General features: G+C 44.5%; 5 protein-coding genes across 5 annotated transcripts; all 5 read left to right on the plus strand.

Moving 5' to 3' along the window:
* Positions 1 to 1,065: 1,065 nt before the first annotated feature.
* Bfra_000668 (uncharacterized protein) lies at positions 1,066 to 1,611 on the plus strand (the record flags this gene model as incomplete). Its single annotated transcript, XM_037331113.1, has 1 exon — positions 1,066 to 1,611. The coding sequence occupies one exon, from the start codon at positions 1,066 to 1,068 to the stop codon at positions 1,609 to 1,611; it is 546 nt and encodes a 181-aa protein (XP_037197446.1).
* Positions 1,612 to 2,961: 1,350 nt separating this feature from the next.
* Positions 2,962 to 3,390, plus strand: Bfra_000669 (uncharacterized protein; the record flags this gene model as incomplete). The annotated part of the gene is made up of 3 exons (XM_037331114.1): positions 2,962 to 3,080; positions 3,137 to 3,201; positions 3,314 to 3,390. 3 exons carry the CDS (start codon positions 2,962 to 2,964, stop codon positions 3,388 to 3,390), a joined length of 261 nt encoding a protein of 86 aa, XP_037197447.1.
* A 1,459-nt stretch (positions 3,391 to 4,849) lies between these two features.
* Positions 4,850 to 5,737, plus strand: Bfra_000670 (putative gpi anchored serine-threonine rich protein; the record flags this gene model as incomplete). Its single annotated transcript, XM_037331115.1, has 2 exons — positions 4,850 to 5,078; positions 5,142 to 5,737. 2 exons carry the CDS (start codon positions 4,850 to 4,852, stop codon positions 5,735 to 5,737), a joined length of 825 nt encoding a protein of 274 aa, XP_037197448.1.
* Positions 5,738 to 7,255: 1,518 nt separating this feature from the next.
* On the plus strand, positions 7,256 to 8,330 carry Bfra_000671 (putative class ii aldolase adducin protein; the record flags this gene model as incomplete). Its single annotated transcript, XM_037331116.1, has 5 exons — positions 7,256 to 7,428; positions 7,482 to 7,523; positions 7,587 to 7,750; positions 7,800 to 8,198; positions 8,251 to 8,330. The coding sequence occupies 5 exons, from the start codon at positions 7,256 to 7,258 to the stop codon at positions 8,328 to 8,330; spliced, it is 858 nt and encodes a 285-aa protein (XP_037197449.1).
* Positions 8,331 to 10,219: 1,889 nt separating this feature from the next.
* Positions 10,220 to 14,569, plus strand: Bfra_000672 (putative carboxylesterase protein; the record flags this gene model as incomplete). Its single annotated transcript, XM_037331117.1, has 10 exons — positions 10,220 to 10,398; positions 10,495 to 10,833; positions 10,894 to 11,648; positions 11,707 to 11,737; positions 11,892 to 11,985; positions 12,569 to 12,691; positions 12,760 to 13,145; positions 13,229 to 13,623; positions 13,880 to 14,211; positions 14,303 to 14,569. 10 exons carry the CDS (start codon positions 10,220 to 10,222, stop codon positions 14,567 to 14,569), a joined length of 2,901 nt encoding a protein of 966 aa, XP_037197450.1.
* Between the last annotated feature and the right edge of the window lie 688 nt (positions 14,570 to 15,257).

Here is a 15,257-nt window from a genome sequence, read left to right on the forward strand (position 1 = left end):
AGCGATTGTCCCCGGAAAGTGGTTGTTCTTAGAAGGGGTTTCAAACAGAAAATGTATGAATTTACTAGTTTTGGTGAAAAATCCTATGGGGACAATTGCTTTTCGGGGACAACTGTTTTCCTCGATTAGGAATTAGTCGACCACTTAGAGAGCCGACCATTAGAGCCGAAAGCTTGTCGGTGGTGGTTACGAAAGGGACGACCGTTGAGCCGTACGAGCACGTAGTAGAGTGAACGGAAGGCCTCTCGTGCGGTTGGTCCGGATAATGGTTCGAGTGTTGGCATTCAGAAGAAAAAATTGAGGATTAGGCTACACCAAGACGGGTGAATTGGGGATTGAAAAAAAGCTAGTGTAAGGTAACTATCTGGAAATAGAGGCTTCAGACGAAGCCTTAGTGGAAAGATGATTTATTGTCGCGAGAGAAACGTAGTATCATATTGGATTCAAGGCGCTTATACGTCATTGATGAATTTAGCATACTGTGTCCAGAATGACGCAAAAGCCGAAGTTGATTGCCGTTATGAGTTGCCTAGCACTCTGGCATTGATTGTCCCTGTAATTGTGGTATTCTGAGCACTTTGACCGAGTTTCTGACCTTGGTTTGCAAAATGCCGATTCAAACCACCTTTGTCCTCTGAGGTTGTGTGACAAATTTTGCGGTCGATATGCGCTGGCCAGGTCTACCGACGGACAACCTCCGGCCTGCAAGGTTCTGTCAATAATATTGTTTTCTGATTTCATTTTTTCGAAGATAGGGACATGTACTGGTGAGCATGAGGGATACAGGCCTAATTTGCGATCAATGGCATGTCTTAACTTGGAGCAATGAGGACAGAAGAGTAGTCTGTCCAGATCGTATGACGAGATCGTTGCGAAAAGCACTCTGCCTAGACCGTGGCAATTTGTTGGATTAATACCGGCTCTTGTAACTTCGTAGTCTTGCTTGTATATAGGAACACCGCGGTACACAAGGTGGAATCTATACCACGACACGATACGGAGTCTAGACGGTCATCTCAAGCACCTCATTTTGTATTTCAACCCCATCATCTTAAAAATATTAAAATGTCTTCCAGATCTCCCTCTCGAAGAAATCCCACCGGCAACGAAGGAGGAAAACGCAAACACAGAGAATCCAGTAGCGTTTCATCTGGCAATAGCAATATCAATGGCAAGAAGAAAGAACGTGCCAAGCCTCCCAAAGATCGTGCAAGAACTGAAGCAGGCCCCTCTTCAACAAAACGTTCGGACTCTCAAGATTCAAGGAAAAGCTCAGAGAAATCCCAGTGGTCTTCAGATGGCGAGCTTCCGGAAGGTGTTACGAGCGCGACAGATCTAGCCCTCCACCGGAACCGAGGAAATCGCCAGGCATCAAATGATAGTCCACCGCCTCCACGCTCCCCACCTAAACTTCAAAGAGAAAAGTCTCTAGACTCTTTTCCTTCTTTGAGTGAGACGCAAAGCGAGAAGATTGAATCAGATATTAAGCGTATACGAATGAAGAGAGATTGGCTGGACCTCAATAGCTCAGCGGACAGAGAAGCAAAGCGTCGATACGACCGCCAAATTGAAGAATCTGAAGAACGATTGAGGCAATTAAGGAGAGGTTGATATTCAAGATTTCAGAGGCAATGGGATCTTCATTGATATAAGAGTTATCGAAGACTTGTTGGGAAAAGCAGAGGGTTCGAATGATACATTTGGCGTTGTTGCGGGAGGTTGGTATCGTAAGGATGGAGTTCAGGATACCTATACATTTTTCAAAGGCTGTAAAGGAAACACTAACTACTTTCACGAATAGACGATCGAGTGAAATCTAAATATGACACGTATCAGCTACCCGAGTATCCTACTCCTTCTTGCCATCAAAAATCTTGAGGTATTGTAGACGTGATATTATACCACTTAGCATCGTATGACATGCTACTAAACGTTACCTATATTTACCATACTTGAATGTAAAGCGAGGAAAAACTCGACTAAAGAGCATCCTCTACCGGTATTGAGCTTTCCGATAGACAAGTGGCGCGGCAACAGTTACAAGGTAGAACTGCTACTATTCGACGGGAGATCTGAAAAAAATTGTTGAAAACTCGGGTCTGTGGGTGTACTTGTTGCTAGATAAATGAAAGCGCACGGGAACACATGTCGATCTCGTGAAACAGCTCGCCATGTTCTTCCAACAAGTTCTACACTGATGCGGTTTGTTACTGAACAAAATTGCGAGAACTCTATTTCCAATGTCAAGAACTTGGCAGCTATACCGGTTCTGAAGAATCGACCATGTTGACACCCTGACTATTCTTGTTCCATTTCAGCAAGCATCCATGTCGCAGGCATCATCTCTCTTTCATTGGTGCATGTAGTCGAATTTGGAAGTATCGGCGGTGAGGATAGACTGCTCGTTCTTGGTCTGTTGCAACATTTTGGAACGATAGTGAAGAAAGACTAGAAGAAGTAGACAAAGCAGATAATGCTAGGACAGGTATTTTCCTCGATCAAACCGAGATCGACAACCTCAGTGCCCGCAAACTGGCGCTCATTGCGCTCAACCTTATATTGGTTGTCGTTTCATCTTTCGACTCAAGCTTGTCTCTTCAAAAGTCGCAAATCGTGCCACATCGAGTTGTCATAGCATTTCCAATTCTTCAATTCCATAGATAAGAAGGAGAGAAAGAGAAGAATCCTGGGCACACGGAACCAACAAATTGCATCAACAAAGCCTAGAATTCATCAGCAAAACATACCCTTGTTCCCCCCTCACTCAAAATGTCACCCAAGATCGTTTTTAATTTGGATTTCATGGCAAAAACAAGGAGGATCCCACAGGTCATTTATTGGCCAGGAAAAGGATTCAAATTTCCCCGCGATTTATGCGTTTCAGTGTTTGTTATGAGATAACTCGACCCGAACATGAAGTCATCGTGATTTTCTTCTTGAATGATTAGCAAGACAATCATGATGACATTCATTCGAATTGCTATATCAGTGATAGAGCATGTCCCAGATGGCGATGTGCACCGTGAAGTCGGCGAAACATGTTTTAGATCACTCGCAGGACAAAATGCACCCTCGGAATTGTAAGTCCTATGCTACAATCTTACCGACAGTCACTGTACGTAAAGTCTACGCGTAGTCAGACAGTTGTTTGGGCTTCTAGAGTCACAGCGCTTAAACATTGCAATTGGTTGGTATCGATCCGTTTGGAAGTTTCCTCGCTCTGTCGAAATGAGCGACGGCTAGACTAAAGAAAAGTGGTATCAGACTATCAGACTATCAGTCCATATTCGAATTATCAACTGTGGTAGGTAAGGGGGTGTTTTCCGTCTCTTCGGAGTCAATCACCGAAAGTTGCTGCAACTTGGGGAGACTGGTGGACTCGAGAGCTAACAAGCGAAACCCACTGCTACCCACTCAGTGTACCAAGCAAAGACTTTACTCCGTGAAATCATCTTCTGTGCGCGAGTGGACACTTGCAAGTTGAATCATTGTTCCTTGGTTGGCCACATCATTTCTAATCTCGTATTCCTAGAAGTCGCAATCAAAAGTGTAAAAGTCAAACAACATTTGAAATCTAATCCATTGAATTTACCAACATAACAAGAACAATCAGATAAAGTTTGGTGGCTGACGTTAAAAAGAGTATAAATGATAGAGTCGGGACAGTCGGTACACGATACTCGATACTCGATGGAAAGTTTTTTTTGGGACGACACCGAGTATCGTGAAGATGTTTGATGTTTCTGCGTATTTAGGCTGTGCTTACTCAATATGATTGAGCCTTGCTACTGCGCTTCGTCCCCTCCCTCTTCCTTCCCGTTTATTGGTGGTGCAAATGCTAAGCTTCTGTCTACTGCAGTCTACAGCAAACACTAGGTTCCATGGAGGTCCTGCCCGCCTACAGGGGAAAGTTAACTGTTTTTCGTAAGGCTCAGGTACCCTTTCCATTAGTCCTTGAAAATCAATGCATTAACGCATCCTAGAATTAAGGTTATCCATAGGGAATACTAAATAGAGAGTGATCTACTTGATTCTTCTGTGTGCGATATATCTGGACTCTTGATACGGACTTTTAGGTATCGATGAAGGGGTTAACCGAAGAACATCTGATATTCATCCAGTACATATCATCCACATCATCATCACATCATGAGACGACGATTATTCCATTCTTACGCAGCCTTGAACCCAATTGCAGAATTCTATTCGTGTAACGTGCATTAAAACAGTATAACAGCATGTACGTACCATGGAAGTGAGTAAAATTGACCCTTGTCATACTAATTTCCTTTTTCAGGGTTTTATCCTCAGTAATTACCTATGCTTCCAACATAATCCTCGAATCAAATGATCTATAGCCCACCAAGGTACATCTCGTCTAATAACCCTCCGCCTCAGTTCCATCCTCCGTCAACCAAATCTTACACCAAATTCACTCAAATCTCTCTTGTGTCAATCATCAATATGTCGAATTTGGTTCCGTGTAACTTTGTAACCAATCCAGATCCAACATCCTGACTTTAGCGTTCAATCCTTCTTCTATTAAAATGTATAATTATATCCCAGCCTAGAACACTCCCGAGCCACCCCCCTCCCTCCCCATAAGTAAGAAGTGGTGCTGCCAAGGGTAATGGCACATGCACCTGTAAGTTTGCGAAATGAGAAAGTGGTTTAAAGAATCCTCTCTTTCCAGTTTCTGACAATCCTCCCTTCTTTCTTATTCACTACAAACTGAAAAATAATAAAAGAAAATCAATCCTTTTTTCTTCTTCCCCAACCTTAATCTTTTGTATCTTTGATACTGTCCATTCTTTGAATTTCTTCTTCTCAACCAACCCTTAATATCAAAATGCGTTACCAATTCGTTTCCGCCGCCATCTTGGCCTCCATCTCCTCCGTCTTTGCCCAAACTGCTGGCTTTGACGCTATCTCAGTTCCCACCAACGGTCAAGTTGTCAGTGTTGGAGATGTTTTGGACATCACCTGGGCTCCTAACTCCGTCTCCGGAACTGTTACCATCAAGCTCTTGGAGGGTGCTTCCCCTGCTACCTTGAACTACGACCCTGTCGTCGTTGCCAGTGAGTTACAATTTCTCTCTATGCATTGAAGATCAGGACAATTGTATTAACAAACATACTCAGCCTCCGTCAACAACTTGGATGGATCATACAAGTGGACCGTCCCAGCTTCCGTTGGTAGCTTCGCAACCTACGGTATTGCCATCTTCCTCGATTCGGATGTCAACACTTTCCAATGGTCCTTCCCATTCGTCATTAACGCCGCTGCTTCCTCCTCTTCCTCTGTCATCGTTTCAACCACCGCCTCATCATCTGTTGTCGCCTCTACCTCCGCCGTGACCTCTGTCGTCGCCTCTGCTACCACCGAGCCACACGCTGCCTTGTCCTCCTCCACCAGCTCTGTCTTCTCTAGCATCTCTGGTATCCCAGGTGGATGCAACCCAGCCCACCCAGGATCCTGCCCAAGCTCCTACTTCAGCACTGTCACCACTGCTACCGCCACCCCAGCTCCAGTTCCTACCGCTGCCCCAGCCACCAATGGAACCGCTTCCAACGGAACCTGGACTGCTCCTTCCGGATCTAACGTCACCTTGAGCTCCAGTGCTTCTGCTACCAAGACCGGCTCCGGTGTTGTTACCGCTACTGGCGCTGCTTCAGCAAAGGTTGCTACCGGCTCCTTCGCTTTGTTGGGTGGTCTCTTTGCTGCTTTCATGTTGTAAATCATTTCTCTTCGTACCGTTAAGATTTGAGATATAATAGATAATACCATGGTAGATATATATCAGCATACATTGGTGGATATAATCATTTGCATTGGGATTATAAAAATACAAAGGACATACAAAACGCATTGCGCGGCGCTAGACAGCAACACATTTTTCATTGAGTTTGGTTTGGGTGCGGATTTAAAGCTTCTGGTTACATAGGATTATAGGGTCAACAAATGTTATGATAAACTTCTTTTACATACCCATCACAAGTTTTAAGAATACCCCGTGTTATTTGGTTAATGATGGCTGGGTTTTAAGGGGAATTGTTGCAGTGGTTTGGCTTTTAGAACGATGAATGAAGTCAACATTTTTGATCTTTATATTATATTTGTGCATGTAGTGACTGACAAGTGACCATTTTGCGTGATGCTTGTGATGTGTACGATAACATTGTCTAAGAGAGTTGTGCTCTGTCAACTTCCCGCCGAATGTATTGGGCAGCCCAAAATCACTCATGCTTCCTGTTGTGGTTTCTTGATCTTACCTACATGAACACGACCAACCCATTCCCATGGTTAATGGAGATGTGGAAGATTCTAGACGTTTTGTTTCGACCCATCAAAGTTATCCACGTCGGTGTGTTTTCACTTCATGTATATCGCTGTCTCAAATGCCATCAACTGGAAAGAGAACATCGATTGACGATGAGAATCGAGAAAGTCTCAACTTCAAAGTTGCATCTAAACTTAGACTGTAATAGATTGATTCATTCCGTCGCCGTGCGAGGATGGCAAACATCCCAACTTTTGATCTCTGGGTCTGTAGTTGGATCTCGTGACATACTAGGTATGGTGTATTAGAAAGAAGAGAGAGGGTGTAAAGCTGTCCCTTGAGTGAATTAGTAGGAATCGAGGATTTTAGAGGAACGGCCAGTCGAAATCGTGTTGTTCTACACTCATACGATGGATGATCAGTCACATCGTATACAATGGCTAGATCTAGCTAACAGTCGAAACTTTACCTGGCCGTGACACCTAGTTCTTGTTCCAGACCCATTGGATCTCTCGGGAGCAGTTCTAGGCCACAAAAGTAGATGAAGGGAGTTGCTTCTGTTGTAGAAGAAAAGCAGTGGTATTGTTCTTATTGAGTTCCGGGTTGAAAAGTGCGGGCGCCTGCATTATCGAGACTTCTTGATGTTTATCAAAGTATCTACTAGGTGGTAGGGATAACACCGCATCTTGAGCACGCGATTATATATTAAAAAAATGATCAAAGATAACTGGAGAGTTGGATGATCTGTACGCTGCCCTCGGGAATTATTATACAGTACTGGATAGATAACGCGTTGAACCTTGCGCTGCTGGCGATACCCCGCGGCGGGGTAAGGTGGGTAGCACTGAAACACCAGCATGATCGCCCACTAAGAGATAATCATCATCCTTCCCGCCTTCATTTATAAATTACGCTTTTCCCTTCAGGAACCGTTATACAAACTCACGTACCCTCAATAATAAGCCCATAAAAAGTATGTCACCAACGGCGACTTCTCTCGATAATGAATCCGCAAATAATAGTCGAGTGGGTGCAAAGGGGACGACTGTGTCAGGCAAAAAGCTCAAAATCAGGTCGTACCCGAGGTTCGAAAGTTTAGAAGAAGAAAGATTGTATCGCAAACAGCATTTGGCTGCTGCATTTAGGATGTGAGAATCTTTTGAAAAACTGTGATACTTCAATTGTTACTGAGATAGGACAGATTCGCCGATCGAGGTTTCGATGAAGGGGTTGCTGGCCATATGTGAGAATGCCGTCGAGTAGTATTCTAGTCGCCGATGATAAGAAGCTAATTGAATTTGGATAGATCAGTCCGTGACCCCATTCTTACTGATCACTTTTGGCTTAATCCCCTCTCTCAACATTTCTCTCAAATCTGTGTATCAGACCTTATCTTGGTGAACGAAGATGGTGATGTGGTGATTGGAGATGAGCCAATCAATGCTGCGGCGTTTGCCATTCATTCTGAAGGTACAAGAACTCCACCGTCGGGCTTTTCAAGGTAGCTGATATTTTGCAGTTCACAAAGCTCGACCCGATGTACACGCTGCTTGTCATGCCCATTCTGTCTATGGCAAAGCCTACAGCGCATTCGGCCTTCCTCTTGATATGATAACTCAAGATTCTCTCCGTTTTTACAAATCACATAGTGTATATGACAATTTTGGAGGGATTGTACTTGACCGCGAAGAAGGTATTCGTATCGCGAAAAGTTTGGGCAACGGCAAGGCGTGCATTTTACAGAACCACGGGCTGTTAACGGTCGGGCAGAGTGTGGATGAGGCAGCCTTCTGGTTCATTAGCCTTGATAAAACCTGTCATGCCCAGCTACTTGTTGATGCTGCGGCTTCAGGTAGTGGGAAGTCGAAGAAGATTATCGGAGATGAGGAGGCAGCTTTTACTTATGATCAAGTCGGAGGTACTTTTGGCTTCTACTTGGGAAAAATTTACAAATTACTGACTCGACATAGGACCAGAAAAGGGGTGGTTAGCATTTCAAGGCTACTATGATGAAATTATGGCCAAAACAGGTGGGAATTTTCTAAAGTGACAACACAGAGAGAAATGGAGAGGGAATCTAATCAGCTCGATTGATGGTCTGGTATACTTCCATATATTTGCAGGCGCTGTCGTGACTTGAAGCATCGTCTAGTCTTGATTTTATCAGGTCATACACATAGAGATCTCGATGACCAAAATAATTTAATGAATGCTCTTTCGTCTGTCGCTTATTCCGTAGCCATATTGTTCAATGTTGTAATCGTAGACGCTTCCCATGCATGAAGCAATCACAAGCATGCAGGTCTCCGTCTAGGACGCAATTGTTTCTCCGAACATGCGACTGACACGATAATCCTTCGAAGATTTTTCATCCTACATATCTGACATATGTATTGTAACATCGAGTAGAGTTTCCACAGTGAGCACGAAAGAGATCGCGATTGTCATGCACCCATGAATTCGGGACTTCCTTGTGAGCATCCGGTACCGATTATTCGGATATGTTAGGGAATGGTGGCTGAAGAAGGGAAAACTAGATTGAGAATGGGGGGTCGGTCTTCTTGGGTATAGATATCTAAAGGTGGGACTGATAAAATGTTGCCCAAAAGATGTTTGGGTAGCGGCCAGTTATCATCCATGAATCGGATTTGAGGCACATGTTGCTATGCCCTGTCATGGAGCTGACCGACCTAAAGAGTAATTGAGGCAATGCATGTGACATGACGACAGCGAGGCTGACCACTATTGAGACCTACGTGGTAACATATGAGACCACTCTGTTAGGGGTTGATCGTCATCAGCAGTGATTTTTCCGTTCTCTCTTATTCATTCATGTCTTTCTGTTCACCCTCTTGGCTACCCTATTCTCGGGAAATGTCGACTACCTGGGTAGTGAGTGGAAAGTGGACAGATCATGGATGGTAGTTCAAAGTGACATGGACATTAATTGAAACATGTCAAATACACCAAATGCATGTTCTTGCAGTATCGTCTGCAATGTAACTCTGACTTATGAGTGATCGAGACGATGTACCCATTACCTCGGGAGGTGATGGTCGATGTGATGGTCGATGTAGATCTGAAATGTACCGGGTCATTGGAGGAGACAAGCCATCCCACCCTTACATTTCCTTTGTTTTTCCTCGCCATCCTCAAGCCATCCTTGAGCCATCGCATACACAATCAGATATCTAGGCAAGTAGAGGTAGGGAGGGAGGGAGGGAGGGAGGTAGGTATGCTCTTTGTATTTTGGAGGTGATGACTGAGGTAAAGCAACATCTTCTTCCGCTAATTTACCTACGACTAGACAAGCTTATTATTTAGTTGCCCCTCCCCCACCACTAAACAATAAAAGTTCCAAGGTTCTTAAAGTTCAGAGTTTAGAGCTCATCCACATTTATTACTATTAACATGGAGGTCGACCGTGGTAACTAGGTAGGCAATTCACTTCACTTCATTCAATTCTTCTTCTTCTCAATATATACTTTGACAATTCTTTCAACACCTGCCCACTCCATGTCAATATCTTCAACCTTGGTCAAAACCTCCATCTGTTCAGCTTAACAATCGCTCTTCATCTTTGCGAAGATCTGTAGTTATTTCCACTTTACATGCTACATATAGTCTACCTACAGTTTACTCAGATACCATGCGCCTATCTACTTTCTGAATTACCCACCCAGCTGAATTGGAACACCACCACAACTAATCATCCACTTCCAAGGGAGTCAACAACGCCACAAAGGCACGTCGTGGTTTCGTGCTTCTGTGATTTGCGAAACCAGAAAAAAAAAAGAGGTGTGGTAGCACGAAGCGGGAAGCCTTGATCATATTCAAGAGCGGGGCTAATATCTTTCAGTCCTATCTTTACCACCTTTACCTTGAGATCATCTCACTCTCTAGTATACGGTTGTGACTATCCTAAAATACTTGGGAATAATGGCTGCACAATCAGGAAATCCTCGAACGAATCGAGGGGAGACTTCTCTTGATGCGGCAATGCGAGCGCCTTCTACTACCACTCCAGACATCGTCGTTCTCAGCTTTGTGGACGAAGATATTAAGGTCAAAGAAGTGGCAGATCCTAAAAAGGATCTCTGGGTATCTAGTGTCGATGGGTATGTTAATTCTATTATCTCTTGCGATTCTGTTTGGACTGCACATCACCTTCTCAGAAGTCGCAAACGATCCATACTGATTTGATCACAACATAGTCGCTATTCATCACCGATGATACCGATTCGTGTCGGACCCCATGCCCAAACATTTTATGTTCACCGCGATATACTCACCAAATCGGAATACTTCAGGAAGGCGTTGGACGGAGGGTTCAAAGAAGCCCAAGATCAAGCCCTTGATTTGCCTGAGGAAAACCCTACGCTGTTCGAGTTTGTCATTGCGTTCCTCTATGAGTCCAAGTACTCTCCTTTGCGTCCTGTCGCAGAAATCCTAGTCGCCGAACCTGAAAAGGGTAAGGGAAGAGAACAGAACGAAGATGGAAATGCTTCAGGTAGTGATGATGGATCAGACAGTGGAACCGCAAGCGATGAAAGGTAGAATCCCCTGCTGAATATTCGAAAACTCTATGAGATCTTGTTACTAAATGCTCAAAGTGCCAGAAGTCGGAGAAGACGCGAAACTCGTCGCAGACGTCAAGAGCGAGCCTGGGAACAACGACAACGAAAGGAATCTGGACGTCATCGGCCGGATTGCAATTGTGCTCAATGTACCGTGGAAACCTTTGGTCCAACCTGCTGGAACTGTGGCGTAACGAGAAGAATACCTCCACCCAGAAATCGTTGGATGAATGGTCTCCCACCACCACCTCAGCCAATGCCGGTCATGGGTCGTAATGGTTATCCTCAAGCCCCTGGTCCGAGAGATCGTAGAAGAGGCTCTCGAAACAATGCTTTGGATGAGCCTCCTGTGGAGGAAAGAATGTCTCAAGAAGACTTGAGAACCTGGTCAATAGCGTATTCTATAAGCGTCGAAGTTTACGTTTGCGCTGAGAGATATCTGATGCAGGACTTCAAAACTTGTATATCCGCATTCATCGTAAACAATTTCGAAGTTGCTGGATCAGATGCTGCACTACCTTCGGTTTTGAAATCATGTAAAACTTTATATGATGGTGTAAGCTCAATGGATCCTCTGCTCAAAAAAGTCTTTGCTAGAGTTGGTTTCTTGCAAGCTAGATTGTGGAAGAAGTATCCCGAGGAAACCTCAAATTTCTTCATGGACAATCCGGAACTATCGACGCTAATTCTTAAGGAAATGGCCGAGAGGAGAGAGGAGGATGTCAAAGATGATTTGCCTGCCATGGATCGTCCTCCATTGCCACCTTCGCCAAGAGAAGACATAATGCAAGGTCCGAGACGTCGGAATTATGGTCCAATGCCTTATCACTAACTTTGACAAGACTACAGACAACAGCGGGCACCACAACGATGGTACCATGTGACCTAATATACTCTCATGCATATACATCAAAATGTGCAGCTTTTTTTTTCCTTTTAGTTATGAGATCAAGGATCACGATGGAGCAAGGGCTCACATTTCCATTTTTTTTAGCGGTTTTTTCTCATCTGGGGCTTTGGGATACCTTGCATAGTGATGCGCATCTTTTCCTTATACCCTCCGCGTTTATGGAAGCAAAGGCTATTGGGAAGGACTGGAGTTTGAGGGCAGGTCTTGGTCTTGATCGCGTTTACCAGCATTAACTTTATTTAGCACGGAAAAATACATATTTCGGTGTAGCAAAGCCCGATATTTTAATCCATGGATGCAGTTGTGATGTGATATGATGATTGATATGTACCTAGGTATTAGGCAATATAATTTCCGTCTTTCTATTGGCCGCTTATTTCACTTAAAAAGTGTATGTGAAATCCTGGTCGGATTCTTCCGAGCTCTTTTCCCCCAGATCTGCACAACCCCGCCATTTAACATCTCTCTCCATTCAAAAAGTGTCTTCAATTAGGAATCAAGTTTGCGTGCATTCATTGACTAGGTAGGTATGTATGAATCAATGAATGACACTTGAAGTATGAGAATCTGGATATATAAAGGTTGTAAGTGCCAAGGAAATTGAAGGTTGAAGTTATCATCTATTACATTTCCTTGAACGGTTTGGTTGCTTTCAAAATGAATTTAACCTCACTTCAATCTGCTTTACTTTCTTTATCCATCTTTCCCTTTCTTGTAATTGCACAAAATATTACAGCATCTCTAGATTATGGCACATTCCAAGGGGCATACTCATCTACATATAACATAACCTATTATCAGAAAATCCCCTTTGCAGCTCCTCCAACTGGGAACAATAGGTTTAGAGGCCCACAACCTCCTCTTCCTATCACAAATGGAACCTATAACTCCATTCAAACATTTCCCGCTTGTCCTCAAAAAGGTGTAAGCACTCTATCCTCATAGCCATGCTACATGTCCGGCCAATTTAAGTCTGACGTGACCAAATGTAGAATGTTGGATCAGAGGACTGTCTTTACTTATCCCTTTACTCTCGCCCATGGACGTCCAATCAGCCACTTCGACCAGTCATGGTAGTTTTCTTCGGAGGCGGATTCATTCAAGGCGGTGGTTCGCTGGCAGTTCCCCCTTCGGCCTATCCCATTCTCAATGTTTCTGCTCAGAACGATATACTCTTTGTATACCCCAATTATCGTGTCAATACATTTGGATTTCTCCCAGGAAGAGAGATTGCAGAAGATGAAAATTCAGATCTAAATCCTGGACTGCTGGATCAGAGAGCAGTTCTTGAATGGGTAAATAAGTATATCGATCAGTTTGGCGGAGACAAAGATAACGTGGGCATTTGGGGGCAAAGTGCAGGAGCGGGAAGCGTGATGTTTGTTACTCCTTTTCACTACCTCAAGAGCAGTTCTTCTTATACACTGAATGTATGTATTGACTAACGACAATCTCATACAGCGCACAAGTTCTCGCCACTTCCGGGGAAACCACTCCACCCCTCTTTAATCGTGCTCTCGCTTCCTCTCCTTTCTGGCCCAAATCATACACCTACGATGCTCCCCAAGCTCAATCCATCTATGATACCATGACGGACCTGACAAACTGCACTGGTGCTATCAATGGCACTCTACAGTGTTTGAAATCTCTAGAATGGGAGGTTCTAGCCGAGGCCGCGCTAGTTGTTGCGGCGAGTCATACTTGGAATACTAGCAGTTATACGTGGGCGCCAGTTATTGATGGGAAGTTCCTGAAGAAAACTTTGAGTGAAGCGACGGTCAATGCGAAAGGTGGCCGTGGAGGCAAAGGGGAAATCGCTATTACAGGGGGTTGGGGCATGTATAATGCGCATGAAGGTGAGATGAATTTCTTTTTCGGTCAGAATGTTGAAATTCAGAGTATCATGTTGGATGCTGGGCTGTTTTGATACCGCAAACTTCCACCTCGCGCCTTGGAGAAATATTTAATCCATCTAAAATTCTATGATTCTCCCGGTAATTTTGGGACATTGAAGAGATATTGAGAAACTATTCCTTTGGAATCTCAATACAGATACAATCAGAACCGTTCTCTTCCAGCCTCAAAGCCCACCCACTAACATCTCCCAACCAGGTGAAAACTTCGTCCCCTCCGGTCTTCAAAACGCCACCGACACCGGTACACCACCCTTCAATTCCACCATCGCCTCCTTCAACGTCTGGCTCGCCGGCTACCTCCCCTCCTTTTCCAAATCCCAGCTCGATGCCGTGCGCGCCCTATACCCTCTTTCCGGCACTGCAGAGACCTTTCCAGCCTACAACACTACGTACGAGAGAGCAGGACTCATATACCGGGACTCGGTATTGGCGTGTCCGGCTCTGTGGACGAGCAAGGCGGCGAGTGGGAGCGGGTGGATGGGAGAATATACGATCAGTCCCGCGAGACATGGAAGTGATACGATCTATGTAACTCTGCCTTCTTCCATCCTTTCCCTTCTCTTTTCTTCTATTCTTCCCCTGCTTCATATTGGAAAGCTTATCTAACCACCCCATTCAGTGGAACCAAGTAAACGCGGTCCAAAAATCGCAACCGCTCATCTATCAAGGCTACGCAGGAGCATTCGCCTCCTTTATGGCCACCGGAAACCCCAACCAGCATAAGCTGACAAATGCATCGGAGCCGGGCGTGCCAGAAATCAATACCGGCATGGAATATGTAATTGCGAGTGACGGGTTCGAAAATGTGGGGATTGATGTGGGAAGAAATAGCTTGGAGGCAAGGTGTGAGTTTTGGGCCAGTGTTGCGAGAAGCGTGCCGATTTAGAGACGGGAGGATTGTGGGGTGTTGGTGGTGGTGGCGTGGCTGGTTGAGCCATGTACTGGAGTCTTGTATAGCTTGTGATTGAAAATTAAGTTGTTCGCATAGACATTGTGGAACCCATGCACACCCCGTATATTATTGTGACTTACCTAGGTGCCTGCAATGCTTTGTAGTATGTTTCTCGTACGGCAGCATATCTTCCTCACAGTTCTAGTGCCGAGCACCAAAGGCGATAAACACCCAACGAGGATCTCTGTATTGCAAGAATGAAGGTAGGTTGTCAAGGAAGTCTAATCACGTCGGCCATCAACATGAAATGGACATGTTGTAAACGTTCCTTTATCTATGGATGCTCTATCTCGCGTTCCATTTCTCAGAGAAATATAATAGCCCAACCTAACGTAGGTATCTGCTAGTTCATGAGCTGCTATCAATACCTAGCTCTATGTGCAAGATCGCTACGACTGAGACGAATTGAATAGCAAGCAAGTCTACAATCGTAACTTCGTGCACCATTGGCTAATTCCTACGCATAATCGCCGTGCCTCCCTTCCTTTTTGAATCCCGTATATCAATCCATTTATGTAGGAATTTCCCTTCCCCAAACAGGAATGAACGCCAACAATACTGACGCCACACTTTTCCCAACACAACAATAAAACGCCCGCTTGTCTGTATTCCCCGACACCTT

The sequence above is a fragment of the Botrytis fragariae genome (assembly GCF_013461495.1).
Source record: "Botrytis fragariae strain BVB16 chromosome Unknown tig00000001, whole genome shotgun sequence".
NCBI lineage: Eukaryota > Fungi > Ascomycota > Leotiomycetes > Helotiales > Sclerotiniaceae > Botrytis > Botrytis fragariae.